The sequence below is a fragment of the Myiozetetes cayanensis genome, unplaced genomic scaffold, assembly GCF_022539395.1.
Source record: "Myiozetetes cayanensis isolate MyiCay16 unplaced genomic scaffold, myiCay2020 scf7, whole genome shotgun sequence".
Classification (NCBI taxonomy): domain Eukaryota; kingdom Metazoa; phylum Chordata; class Aves; order Passeriformes; family Tyrannidae; genus Myiozetetes; species Myiozetetes cayanensis.
The window spans coordinates 47,778,248-47,791,984 of record NW_026087964.1 but is presented as its reverse complement, the minus strand read 5'-3'; the positions used below and the strand labels follow the sequence as shown (position 1 = coordinate 47,791,984).

The window sequence follows — 13,737 nt, the reverse complement described above, 5'->3', positions numbered from 1 at the left end:
ACGGCATGAGGAGAGGGGGAAAACTGCATATTTTACGTGACAGCCAGCAGAGTACATGCACGTTTCATGTACAGTCATTTGGTGGAAAATTTTTGTCAGCTGAAGTTCTTATTTGTTGTCTCGATGGTGCAGTTCAGTGCAGTACCTTGACCATCAAACATGCCATATGAGCTCTTGTGTTTGAGTCCTTTTGTTCGCTCAACAACTTCAAAAAAACTATTTCAAACACACTCCATTCAATTGAGTGCTTTGCAGGACAGAGTAGTCTGGAAGCTCTGCTACACCATGGCCAGGACATCAGTTCTTCAAACTGGGAAGAAGCTGCATGTCCTTGACCCAAGTGCTCTGGCATCACTGCACGTCTTTGTTGTTCACTTACCGTGACCAGCTTCCCACAAACACTCTCAGATGCAGATTCTCTAAAGCATTAATGCAGTGCAGACATGGTTGTGTGGTCTTGATCTAGTCTGTGCAGCAGAGAGGAACAACTGTTCCACTATAAGTATTTTAAATCTGTTAGATCCAGCTGGGGAGTAGTTTGTCAGGATGCTGGGCTAATATTGTATTGATCACATCTTGTATTTATGGAGTACTCTTGCAGGAACAGCTTAACAGCAAGTTTTCTACTGAACTTTCGGATGTTCAGCCAGCCTTTCTGGAGCTACAGGGTACTGAGAAACAGTTCACTGCTGTGTTGGAGGGCTCACTTTCCTGGTACAAACCCACTTTTTATTTCTTCCTGATGCTCAAAATTGAATTCTTATGACATTCACATTTGCTCTTTACTGTCTGCAATGAAGTTAGAAGTGCAGCTACCTCAACTATTCTCAGAATGCTCTAGGGATATCTTTTTAATGACAGATGGAAAAAGATGTAATTGTCCTTGTATAGCAGTGTCTTGGGGTAAGGTAGTTGTTAGTGGTGAGAGGGAGTTTCTTCTAATAAGATTATGGTTTGCATTCAGCATTCTATGTAGAAGTTGTTTTGACCAGACTTCTTTAAAACATGAAACTTCTCTCTTAATCAGTGTCCTTGGTTCACTGAAAAACACTCAGTTTTTATGTATCTAACTTTTCTGTAACTGGCTGGTCTTGCAATCTGTCTTTTGCTCTTCCTCTTGTGTTTTTCTGGCTGTGAGGCACTGCTTCCAGATTTCAATACAAAGAAATTTATCCAGTCAGATCACTTCAACTAGATTAAGAAAACTTGCACTCCAAAATTAAGACTTAACTCCTACACTGCAACAAACAAAAAAACCCCACAAAACCTTGAAGCCATCATCACGCAATGCTCTATACTATTGTTCCCCTGCACCCCTTAAGAGCAGACTCTTGCTCTAATAGTAGTATTTTCTGCTTCAGTGGAATGGATCCTGTTTCTGACTGGAGGTAACAATTCCATGCTGTTTGTTTTTGCAGTGTTTGCTTCATTTCCCAGTAACTTTAAGGAAATGGCAAAACTGCCCTCCTGCAGTCTTGGAGGACACTGCTAGAGCAAGTGACTAGAGTAGTTTATGCTATGGTCTTTCACAAGAGGCCTGCCAGTGAGACAAATGGGAAATAAGGCAAAATATGGACCTCCCAAGAGAACATGGGTACCCCTGGACACTGAAATCACACATCCAACCCCACTCTGCTCTACGGTTGGCTTCAAGATTGAGCTGGATGCTGCAATCCACTGTAGTCCTAGAACAGTCTCAGAAGCTTGAGAACTGCTGGAGTTCTGGCCACTTCTAGCACGGCTGCAGCAAAACAATGCTGCTTCTCACCCCGGCTGTGCTCAGCAAATTGCCTTGTGCAGTGAATCCCACATCATTTGCTACTGACTCTGAAGAACACTCTTCCTCTGTCATGTACACAACAAACTGTAAAATCACTAGGGGAGAACAAGTGAGACACGACAATCATAGTCAAAGCTCAGTAATTCCCGCACTGTGTTTAGAAATAAGCTTTTATTAAGTAGATTGAGTTAGCCACTATTGAATTTGAAGGAGTACAGAAATAGAAGCTCCACAACCAGGACTGATTCTGTAATGCTATTCAGTGGTTAACAGTTTTTTGTTATTTAATACTCAGAATGCTCACCCTAAAATACGTAGTCTTCTTAGTCCCAGTGAGTTTTCATTTGCTTGATTCTCTTCTCTATCAAAAATTCCATTACAAAAAGGCAGTTACCACGGTGCTGGCCAACTAGATCCACATTTGGCTCTAAAGTTTTAAGACAGTTCGAATGCTTAAAATGGAAAAGAAAAAGAAAAAAGTTACCAGTAAGTCCGTTTTCTTCCTATCTATCCCCTCCCTTTCATTTTAACTTCTGCCTTTTGTAAGAAAGAAGTTATGCTTATGCCTATATTTGTGAAAAATCCAGTTAAAAATGGGTTTGTAATGCTTGTTATCAAAATGGATGCTTTTTCAAACTACGAGTCAGTTTTCAGTAGCTAGCCAAGAAGATTGATCAGGGACAGTAATATTTACAATCATTCTCTCTTGGCTCCTTGGAAAATGTTAAATATCTTTCATTATTAATTTCCTAAGACATGCTCATGTAAGAATAAAGCACTGAAATGATACAGAAGTTTGTAACCAGGAAAGGGGAGTAACTGCTGGATGAAATGTGCGTAAATGCAGTGTTTCAGATTTCAACAAATGCAGTTATGATAACTGATCTACCAAAAATAAGAATTGTGGGATAAAGCTAAACAGGTAAAAAACCAGATAAAGTTACTACTTTTGAGAAAGTCATACTCAATACATAGATACAGACTGAGATCAAGTACAAAGACCATGTTGGTTTCTGGAGATAATGCTCATAAGTACTTATCCATCTGCAGATGAACCTAAATACGGATAAACACAGTTGCCTGCATTAGTGCAAACATATCCCCTGATCAGAACACCCTACTTTGCACTGCTTTTGCAGTTGATCAGAACTTGCACCGTATGCTGCTGTAAGTGCAGCAAGGCTCATCACACATCCAGCAGGTTTTTTAACCAGCAGTAGGGTCACTCCAATATGTAATAGAGCTGTACCTCACTAGGAAGGTTTATACAGCTATGGCCCAGGTCTGCAGTATGAACAATCCAGTTTGCCATTTATCTCAATAAAGGCAGGAACTGCTGTGTGTGAAGAAGCACAAACCCATCATATGAACCTTCTACCCCGGTTGGAAAAAAAATAATTACAATGTAGCATATTAAAAGATCATTCCAATGACTCTGTTGGTAACCTACCCTAAATAATTTGAAAACTATACTGAAATCTGCTACTTAATTAAAATAGACTAATAGCTTAGTGACTAGTAAAAATGTATTAACGTGAATTCTCCTTTATTCTCTTGACATTTCTTTTCATGAGGAAGAATCTTTTAGCCATTATGGAAGCAGCGACACTGACTTGTCCTCTTTATCAGCTTTACACAGGTGTGTATTTCCCTTATACACTGTTGCTTGCTTTCTACTCTCTGCCTGTGTTTGGCACATGCCTGGAAACTCAGAGAAAGTGTCCTTATCTCAAAATGAATGTGCATGGTGTATGTCACCCTTTAGCCTCATTGTTTAAAACACGACAGTGGAGAGGGAACCTGTATTTTGACAGTGTCTCATCAAGAAATGTCTTCTACACCTTTCAGTATTAGGAACATTACCTCTTTCCTGAATGCATCAGCTCAAAAGCCTCATTAATTTTGTCAAAAGGCAGGGTGTGTGTCACAAACTCATCAACCTTGATCTTTTTGGACATGTAGTCAGTCACCAGTTTTGGCACGCTGTCCACGCTCTTCCAGCCTGAAAGAAAGAAAGCATGCCTTGGTTTTTCCCCTTTCCACCCATTTTCCACCTTTCAGAAAATTAAAAATACAACCCCTACATGGGCACTTGGGTAATCAATACAGAAAGGAACCGAGATGAGTGACATGTCGGTCCGTCCTGCCCCAGGAATGCAAGAGGTCTGGCAAAAGCACACCTTGGCCAAACATACCCAACTGCACAGATCTTTCACCAGCTATTTCAGCACTCAACATAACAGCAGCCCTCATCTAGGAAAGCATACACTTGGCATCTCTATCAGCCCCCATGTGTATCTTTATCACCCATTTCAATTTTGTATTACTTGAACAAAGAGCAGTGTAATAATTCCAAGTTTGAATACTTTCATGAACTTCAGGAATTATTCAATCCCCCAAGTTAGCAGCAGCTGTAAAAATCTCAGTGTGGTTGACAGCAGAAAATGTGTATCAAGCACTTGCTGGTTTTTATTTTAAAGGTCTTTATAGCACAGTCTCATGTCATCCCCACAGTTTGCTTAGTGGTTAAGCAACACAAACATCCTGATGCAAGTTGCCATCTCCCCAAAGACCAGATCCTTTCACTGGACCAAACTGAACCAAACTTTCACTTGGTGATAAAGCAGTCTCTGTATACCACTCCTTTAATACTGAATAGCACATAGATATATATTCTCCCTTCAGGATATGTGAGATATCATACCAATGTGTTGATTTGTGCCCTGTCTGTAGGAGTAACAGATTTTACAAGTCTTTATTTTAAAAGCCAATACATCATTCATGAATAGCCAGTCAGTAGTACATTTCTTGCACAAGCAAAAATGAGGTGGTGTGTTCTTCCCAGCTCTAACCCATAGGAGCTTTATTTTATCCCCACACCAAAAGAGTGTTACCTCCAAACGCAGTCCCTTTCCACGTCCGCCCAGTTACCAGCTGGAATGGCCGTGTGGCGATCTCCTGGCCAGCAGCAGCTACTCCAACAATCACGCTGACTCCCCAGCCTTTGTGGCAGGCTTCCAAGGCAGCCCTCTTCACAGAGGAGACAGGACAAAGCAGAGCATTTATTGCTAATGTCAATGCTGCCTTGACAGGTTGCACTTCCCTTCCGCCAGTTAATTAATCACATCAGTATTTAAGGAACAATAAATACACTGAAAATTACAGTAAATTTTCCATTGGTTCAGATTCCTTATACTGTTAAAGGTTCACTTTGCACTTTTTATATCCCATCTGGCTTTCAAAGAAGTCACTCAGAACTCCCACTGAGAGTTGGGATAAACTATAATTACAGACCACGCTACTGACAGTTAGGAATGCTGCTGTAATTCCTGAAAACACAGCCTTACATTCAGTAATACTTCTACATTCCCAAAGGTGAAATTAAATCCTTGAGGCACTGGGGAAATACTGAGTGGTCCCTGACATCTTACTGTTCATTGTACAATACATTTTATGTGAGTTTCATTAATTTTTCAACTGTCAACATGCAAAAACCTCAGGATTTCAAAGAAGTCCCATTAAGGAAAAAACGTTTCTAAGTTATAAGTGCCATTTTCAACCCAAGAAGTAGCAGCTGCTTTCATTACATAATCAGGATTGAACGTAAGTTGTCCTTTTTAGTCACAGCAGTTATCATTACTGTTTAAAAAAAAATTAATGAGTGTGGCATGTTTTCTGTAACAAGAAAGCGGCTCATTTTGCTATTTAGCTGAGCAGCCCACTGGCAGCTGCCTAGTCCCTCCCTCTCGGCACTCCTGCCAGGCAGCACTCACCATGACTCCAACATTGCCGATGCACTCGAACGAATAGTCCACACCACCGTCAGTCATCTCAACCAGCACCTCCTGTATGGGCTTCTTGGAGTCCTGGGGGCTGATGCACTCAGTAGCTCCAAACTCCTTGGCTTTGGCATACTTGTCCTTGTTAATGTCGATGCCAATGATCCGGGACGCTCCTGCTATTTTACAGCCCATAATAACTGCCAGCCCGACTCCTCCTAAACCAAAGACAGCACACGTAGAGCCAGGCTCCACCTAGAATAAGAATAGAGTTGTAAGCAGCAGAAAAAAAATCCATCCTTCCACATGAGTGGGAAATGTGGCTTAACAAGTGTGTAGTAAAGGAAAAAATGGAAGCAAATATATATGGCTATGAGACTTTACCCCTTAGATAAGGAAAACTGTATAGAAATTACATCCAAAAAGCTCTTCAGGTACTAAGCTTTTCTTTTTCCCCAAAGACCTGGCTCCCATAAGCTGCCCTAGACTCATGTACACTCACCTACCAGCTCTGTCTCACCCTGAGCTTCAAACTAGCAGAATGACTTGCAGCAAGAGAAAAGTGAATTGGAAAAGTAATTTATACAGAAATGGTGTCAGAAGGGATGCAAAATTCTCTACCTGTATTTCCTCTAAAGGGCATCAAGGTTCTTCTAACCTGATCTGGCCTCTTCAGAGAAGTTACAAATTCTTAGCTAAACTTCATCAGTTGAAGAGGAAGAAGAAACACAGATACGGTACCTGATATTTACAGTCCTGATCTAGTTCCTAAGCTATGTAACAACAGCCTTTACCTTAGCAGTGTTAACAGCAGCGCCATAGCCGGTGGAGATGCCACAACCCAGCAGGCAGACTTTATCCAGAGGTGCTGCAGCATCGATCTTGGCTACTGAGATATCAGCCACCACAGTGTACTCCGAGAAGGTGCTGGTCCCCATGAAATGGTAAATCTGCTTTCCTTTGCAGGTGAATCTGCTGGTACCATCAGGCATGACTCCTTTCCCTTGAGTAATTCTTAAGGCAAAGACAGGAAAGTGTAGTCAGATTTTGAAGCAGTAAATACTCTTACCAGACAGTATCCACTAAGCAGCAGAGAGGCAGCACCATACTTGCACCCGTATATTTTAACCATTTCCATAAACCTAGGAGTTCACAGAAATTAAACTCCTAAAACTTCATGTTGGCATTTCCTCCATGGAAGCAGTGGAAGAAATGGAGTTTATCAACATGCTGGCCTTGTTAGCTACCAGTGGTAACTGCCTGTGCTACAGTACCACACCACCATCTTCCCCTACTTCAGGACCCTCCCCTTGAGTAGCACTTGTCAGTGATGTCACTAGTGCCTTTGTTTGGGTTTGTGAGACGTTTTCTTCAGAATAGGAGCTGGAAATTTATCTGGGAAGCAACTGTTAAAGAAAAAAGTGTTGTCTGTATAATTTTGTACTACTTGAAAGCTTTGGTGTTCACTACCAAGAGCTAAATTCCCTGAAGAGCTTCCCTTAAGTATGGATTAAATATGGAGTAACAGCAGTTATGTTTTCAAAACTGTGGACAAAAGCTAGAGGTTTGCACTTTTATATACAATGAAAACAGAGAAACAGATTTATTTAAGGGAAAGAAAAGGGAAAAAAAATTAAGGAAGAATTGAAAATAGTACATAACTGACTCCTAAAACTTCTACTTTCCAAGTCATTAAATGATGCATCAACAGATTTATTCTTCGAAGAAAACTGTCGATTACTTTCGATAACAAAAACAGGTATACATTGAACAAAGAGTGCATTGTGTGTCAAAAAAATAAAAAAAGCCATACAGACCTTATCTTCTGGCACAGGTTGGTTTTAGGATTTTTACAGAACTTGCACTCTCCACACTGCGGGATATATAGAGGGATAACAGTGTCCCCTAAGAAAAAATATCATGTGACTAGTTATTGAGTCAAGTAAGGCATTCTGAAAAAAAATGAAGTTATTTGATGGTCGTTGTGTTTTATGTGAGCTTCTGTTCACTTAAAACCTTTGTGTATAAAAAACTGTTTACAGTACACAATAGTATCATTTATAGACTGTTAGATAAACCACTTCAATCATGTCTGAGCAGACAGCCTATCAGAAATTCATCATTCCAGAACAAATAGAAATGTTATGATAAAACAACCCCAGATCAACAGCGAAAAACATGATTAAACACTTTAAGCCCTTTAATTAAACCAACAGGTAAGAACTATCATTTGGAAAAAAAAAAAAATCCCAACCTTCTGACTACATATTGATATGATTTTGAGCAAGAAATCGGTATTCTGGGCTCTTTCAAGCATTAAACCAAGAGCACATTGAATAGATTAGTGTTGTATCTCAGAGACAAAGGAATCCACACAGGCATACACTGTAGAATAAAACATTATATTAACTCCTGCCATACAGCATTTCAGTGGCCCAATTTGACAGCTGGCCTTGAAATAAAGTATCACTTCTAAGAAAGGCAGAAGACTTGTAAGATATTTTCTTACCCTTCTTTACTTTTGTTACTCCTTCTCCAACACTCTCTACAATTCCTGCTCCTTCATGTCCCAAGATCACAGGGAAACATCCTTCAGGATCAGCACCACTCAGAGTATAGGCATCAGTGTGACAGACAGCAGTGGCAACTATCTGTGAAGAAATTTATAATCTGAGACACCTCGAAGAACAGAACAGTAGCACACATCTAAGTAATTCTACTTGGTCAGAAATTCAGAATAACAGCCAAGTCAAATTTACCAGTTCTGGCAGCATTGGTAATATGGCAAACATACTTTCAACTCTTGGCAAGGCACTTTTTCTTATTTTCAAGAAGTAAAGACACGAGAGTACATTTTTATAATTTTCATCAATTAAATTCTGACACTGAAGGGGGTAAAAGATGACAAGTGGTTTCTTAACTCAGTACTCCTAGTCATCTCAAAGTAGGTTAGCACCTCAGGTTTGAATTAAGTTAGTCTCTCAAAGGTAAAATTACCAGGGAGACCACACAGAACTCTCAGTACTGCATTAATCCATGGTCTTAAGCACCATGCTGAGACTGTTTCCACAGAAATAAGTTTCACCTTAATGTATACTTTTTGGCAGATAGAGGCTACTGGAAAATCCTGATGGAATCATAGACTTGGGTACAGGGAATCCAAGAGAGCACTCACAGCTCAGCAGCCGTAACTTATGGCCTGACTGAAGTAAAATCCAGCTGCAACAACACAGCTGCAACAACTCACAAGCTGCTGCCCTTCAAACAAGATCAAAGGTGTTCCCAGTTCAGATGTTTGTGGGAGCTTGGTCTGTAACAACTGGATCCCCAAGATTAGCCATTATCTTTAGACCAGACTGTGAAGTGAGACCAGCAGAAATTAAAAGTATTTTTCAAAAACAGAAGATCTAAATACTATAATTTTCTTATTTGTATGGCCAGCTGAGATACTAATGAATTAATGCTATCCAACATTTCTTCTGTTGGCAAACAAATTGTTCAGTTTTAATACTTAGTCTCCCAAAACAGCTAATACATATAGCTAACAAATGATTATAATTACCTTGATACGAACTTCATGAGCTTTTGGTGGAGCAACCTCCACCTCCTCAATAGAGAGAGGTTTACCTGCCTCCCAGGCAACAGCAGCCTTGCATTTAATAACCTAAAGGACAAAAACAACAATAAAAAAATAGGACATCTGTTGTATGGTTCATTTAAAATAATTCTTGTTCAGCCAAGTGAGAAAATGAGAGAAACACTACTGGCTTTTGGAAAGAGTCCCAGATCTGAAATTCGTAATTTCAACACAAAGGTTTAATTGTCCCACATTTGCTTTCAGGAAGCTAAATAATAACGAGCAAACCAAGATCTGAAATTTGGATGTCATTCTCTTACTGAACAAAAAATATAATAAGTCCAGGAGTGCTTAGGAGACACTCAAATACTGCAGTGAAGTGAGCAAGAGGAATGCAAAGATTATGCATAATAAATGTAATAATGCACAATTAAAATGTTGATTTAAAGTAAGAGACTGGCATTCATTTCATGTATGTTCCTTAAGCACAAAGTGTTCCAAGTTAAGAAAGTTCATAAAGGAAACTGGAGGTCACATAATGCTCCAAAACCCACATCAAGAGTGAATTTCTTATGGTTTCCAAGTAGGATTTTGGCAAGGAGATGTGCATGCATGCAGCAGAGTCCTGCAGTGATCCATAGGGACCAGAGAAAATTTGCTATAAGGCTACTGTCAGTGGGTTACTGTGCACTGACAACTCTGCATGGATTCACTGTTAGCAAGTCTTCATTCACTGCTCTTGGCACCTGCTGTGACAAATCCTGCTCTGCAACCATACCAGACATCTCAGGAAGCTTCTGAAGCCAAACGGTGCAGAGCCTGGATGAAAGAGCAGAACTTCTGGATTTGTACACCCTGTGGACAGGTACATATGCACAATTGACTGAGAAAATCAGCAGGCATTACAGCTTCAGGTGCTAAAAGGATAAGCATCTGGAGTCCCCTCAGAGGTCAGTTTTACGAAGATGACTACGGGTCTGTCCTTCAGGATGAAAGTGCATCAAATAATCTGAATGTTGCTTTCTGACAGGAACATCTTTCAGCAAATATGGTACTGAATAGCTTCTTAAATGACACATAGATGAGTTGTGAAATCAAATTCAAGACCTTACCTACATAAAACCTGATGAGGAATGCTGTCACAGACTAGACTGCTTTGGAATGCAATCTACTCCAGAACAGTCTGCACGTATTTTGGAATAATTCAGTTACACCAGGGACTTGCACTGATTTTCTTCCAGTTAAACAAGGTCTAGGCTATTGCTATTGGAAATAGGAAGCATTTCATAACATACTCTATAAACAGAAGAAAATGACATTTTGCGTGTTCAGGATAGCTGTGGCATTCCCATGGAATCACTGAAAGGGGATTAATGCAAATTCCCAAGACCAGACATACAGTCACCCAGCCTTTTTGAAATTTCACTGTCTGGAAGAACTAACAGTGCCGAGACCACCTGTTGCACTAGGCAGGCCTGATTCAGCTACCTGTGATCAGGAGAAAATAATGGCTAGGCTTTTACCTTCTGTAGTATTTTTGTTGTACAACAATATCAGACTTTGCCACAACCAGTTAAAATCGTCACTGTACCTGTAACAGCAGAACTGCAGATGTTTACCCTAGGCTTAAACCTGGTAAAATAAATACTGCAGGCCCTAAAAACTTTGTAACAGAAAACAGGTACCCATTTCTACAGCTAGCAGGATCTAGATTAGACACAAACACCCCTGACCTAGAAACATGAAATCTCCTTGTCCTGCTTTTTATTACCAGGGTAAATACTACAAAAATGCACAATTGTGCCAAAGTAACCAACTGTGGAATCACAGGGCGAGCAATAGGTCATAATCTCTAAATCTACCAAAGATTTTGCCAGAAAATCTAAATTCAAAGCACAAAGTGCAAGAGGAGCCATCATTCGGTAAATCATTTACTGGTTTTCAATCCATCCCTCATCCTCCCCTCATTAACTCATCACTTGCTCTTGCACAGGAGCATTTCTAAAATCACTATTTCCATAAGCTTAGTCAAACACGAAATTAAAGAGGGGAGGGAAAAAAAGTCTCCTTACAGGAAGATAAATTCTGATCTTCCTAAAACCAAGAGTACACATCTGGAAGCACATTTTGAAACAGTAAATTCTGATTCAGAAACTGTTAAAGAAGCTGGCTCTTGAAACTGCAGTCAGTTCACACAGCCACAAAGGCCACCTGGACTATTCAGAGTGGATATCAGGAAAGCCCCATCTCCTGCCCTCCCCTTATTCAAAGCCCTCTGCTTTTGCTTTGCTGAAAAGCTTGAAGCCAACAACTGGGGAAAAAAAAAAAAAAAAGAAAACAAACAATCTACCAACTTTCACCGGTTCTTCATCTTCTCTACTGACGCGCTAGTCCAGGAGCACAGCTGCTGGGCTGCTTTGCAGCTACACACACACGATCAGCTCTCTCGCTCGAGGTGAAACCGAGCTGCCCTGTCTGCTCCGAAACCACCGCCAGCCTGGAGCGCCCGGCCAGGCGAGGCCACCCGTCCCGCTCGGGCCCAGGGCACCGACCCGCTGCAGGAATTAGGCGCGGTGTCAGCAGTCGGTCTGGACCACCGCGCTGCTCGCAGAGCGAACCTGCCGGGCAATGGCCCTGTGAGTAAGCACCACCCCCACCGTCTCCTTCGAGCCAGCCCGGCCGCAACCTGCCCAAAGCCCACAGGAAACCACGCCAAGCTCAAGGTCTTCTGCTCGTCCTTCCGTCTCCGCGGCCCTCACATCCACAAAACGAGCCTGCGAGGGGCGGCAGCGCGGAGACACCGGGACACCCCCCACACACACACCCGTGTCCCGGCTCCCGCTGGCGGCAGCGCCGGGGCGGGCAGGGCGGGCAGGGCCCGCAGCCCCGGCCGAGGGCAGCCCCCCGGCACGGCCGGGCACCGGCACGGAGGGCAGGGCAGGGCTCGGCTCGCCCGCCTCATCCTGCCCTGCGCGGCAGCCCCCGCGGCACCCCGGGCGACATTCCCACCATAGAGCCCCACCAGACTCCTTACCCCGCTCGCCATCGCGCACGGATCGGGCTGCCGGCGGAAGGGGAAGGGGGGCCCGCCTCCCTCTCTCCCGCCTCCCTCTCTCCCGCCTCTCTCCCCGGAGCGGTCGAAGGAAGTGGCCCCTCCTTCCCTCCCTCAGTTCGCTTCTTTCCTTTCCCTGTCCCCTTTTCCTTTCGTCATCCTTTCCAGGTTGCCCAGATTCTTCCCGAGTAACGGGAGGTCATGTGCCCCCCCTGCGGCATTCCCCGAGGAACTCAGCCGTGCGTGCATGTGCCTGCCTTGCCTCTGCGGGGCAGTCCCACTCTGGAGATGCTTGGCACCTCCTGTGGATCTCACCTGGACACAGGTGGGAGCTGCCCGTGTCTCCATTGCAGGTCTTTTGCACCTAAATCTGTTCCGGGCTGGCTGAACTGCAGTGCTGGAGGCTTTACTGGGCAGCAGTGTGTTTCCAAACTGGGTGAAGACAGCCCCTTTCCAGGCCGGGCTAAGGGATCTGCAGTGAGATGGAAGATTTGGCTGGGCCTCTTGACATTGCATATGGCAGCCTTTGAAGCAAAGGGCTATTTCTACAACACGGGATTGTTAAACTGCTCACACTGTTGTTTAATTTTCTGAAGAACCTTCTTCGTCCCAGCAGGGTAGGAAAGGCTTCTTGTGAGGTCTGCAGACATGGGTGTGTAAGATCAGGGGAATGATTCTGCCATGGGCTGTTGGGATTTTACACAAGAGGTACTGGTTGGTTGAGGAATTGAAGAGTATAACCAAGTCCCCCTCAGTAAGAAATGGAATTTTTATTTCCCAGTGGCACACTAACAAAGCTTAGCAAAATACCACAGTTAGACAATAGCCCCAGCTTGGGAAAAATTAAACTTTAATTTAAACATAACTATAGCATTTATTAAATAACATAAAAATAACATAAAGTTTAATATCATAACTGAAATTACAATCTAAATGTGTAGGCTCAGGAAAGCTGACACTGAGCTGGAATGTAATTTGGGCAATAAGAGTATTATATAGGTTTTGCATATGGTGAAAGATATTGAGAAGGAATGAAAGGATGTGTGATCAGGCTATCTGTCCCATTGCCTTGAGGCTTCCAGTGGCTTCTTCAGTTTGTGTTCATGGCCTACCACCAAATCCTTGTTGTTGAAATCATAGCAGGCCTTGTCCGTTTCCTTGGTTAAATACAGTTCTGCCAACCTCTCCTGTGAATTTTGTGCCCTTGGCCACACCTGGTTTGTCAGTGCTTCCAAAAAGTCTCCCAGCATTTTATGTTTAGCTAAACTCTGCAGATGCTCTGCTTTTGTTAGTATCTTTGATGTTCTGGAAATTGCAGGCACTGATTTTGGTAGGGACAGATACATGAATCATGACTCTTTAATGCTCACTGTCCAATTTCAGCAATTAAAGGGGTTGGTTTTCATTTTTCTTTCCTTTGCAGTTTTGTAATGCTGCCTCCAGTGTTGCTGTGTACTATTGGAAGCCCCTGGACACAGGAAGTGGTTTTGCAACTTTCTTTCTGCTCTCAGCACCTTGCACTTAAATCAAGTTACCATTCTGTGCTCTT

At 42.5% G+C, this 13,737-nt stretch overlaps 1 protein-coding gene across 1 annotated transcript; it reads right to left on the bottom strand.

The window, feature by feature from the left end:
• Window positions 1–1,932: 1,932 nt before the first annotated feature.
• Window positions 1,933–12,301, bottom strand: LOC126651741 (alcohol dehydrogenase class-3). The gene is made up of 9 exons (XM_050337957.1): window positions 12,171–12,301; window positions 9,122–9,223; window positions 8,069–8,210; window positions 7,377–7,464; window positions 6,354–6,573; window positions 5,554–5,814; window positions 4,675–4,810; window positions 3,644–3,782; window positions 1,933–2,232 (listed from the first exon to the last, which is right to left on the bottom strand). Exons 1-9 carry the CDS (start codon window positions 12,180–12,182, stop codon window positions 2,208–2,210), a joined length of 1,125 nt encoding a protein of 374 aa, XP_050193914.1. The 5' UTR covers window positions 12,183–12,301; the 3' UTR covers window positions 1,933–2,207.
• Window positions 12,302–13,737: the final 1,436 nt, after the last annotated feature.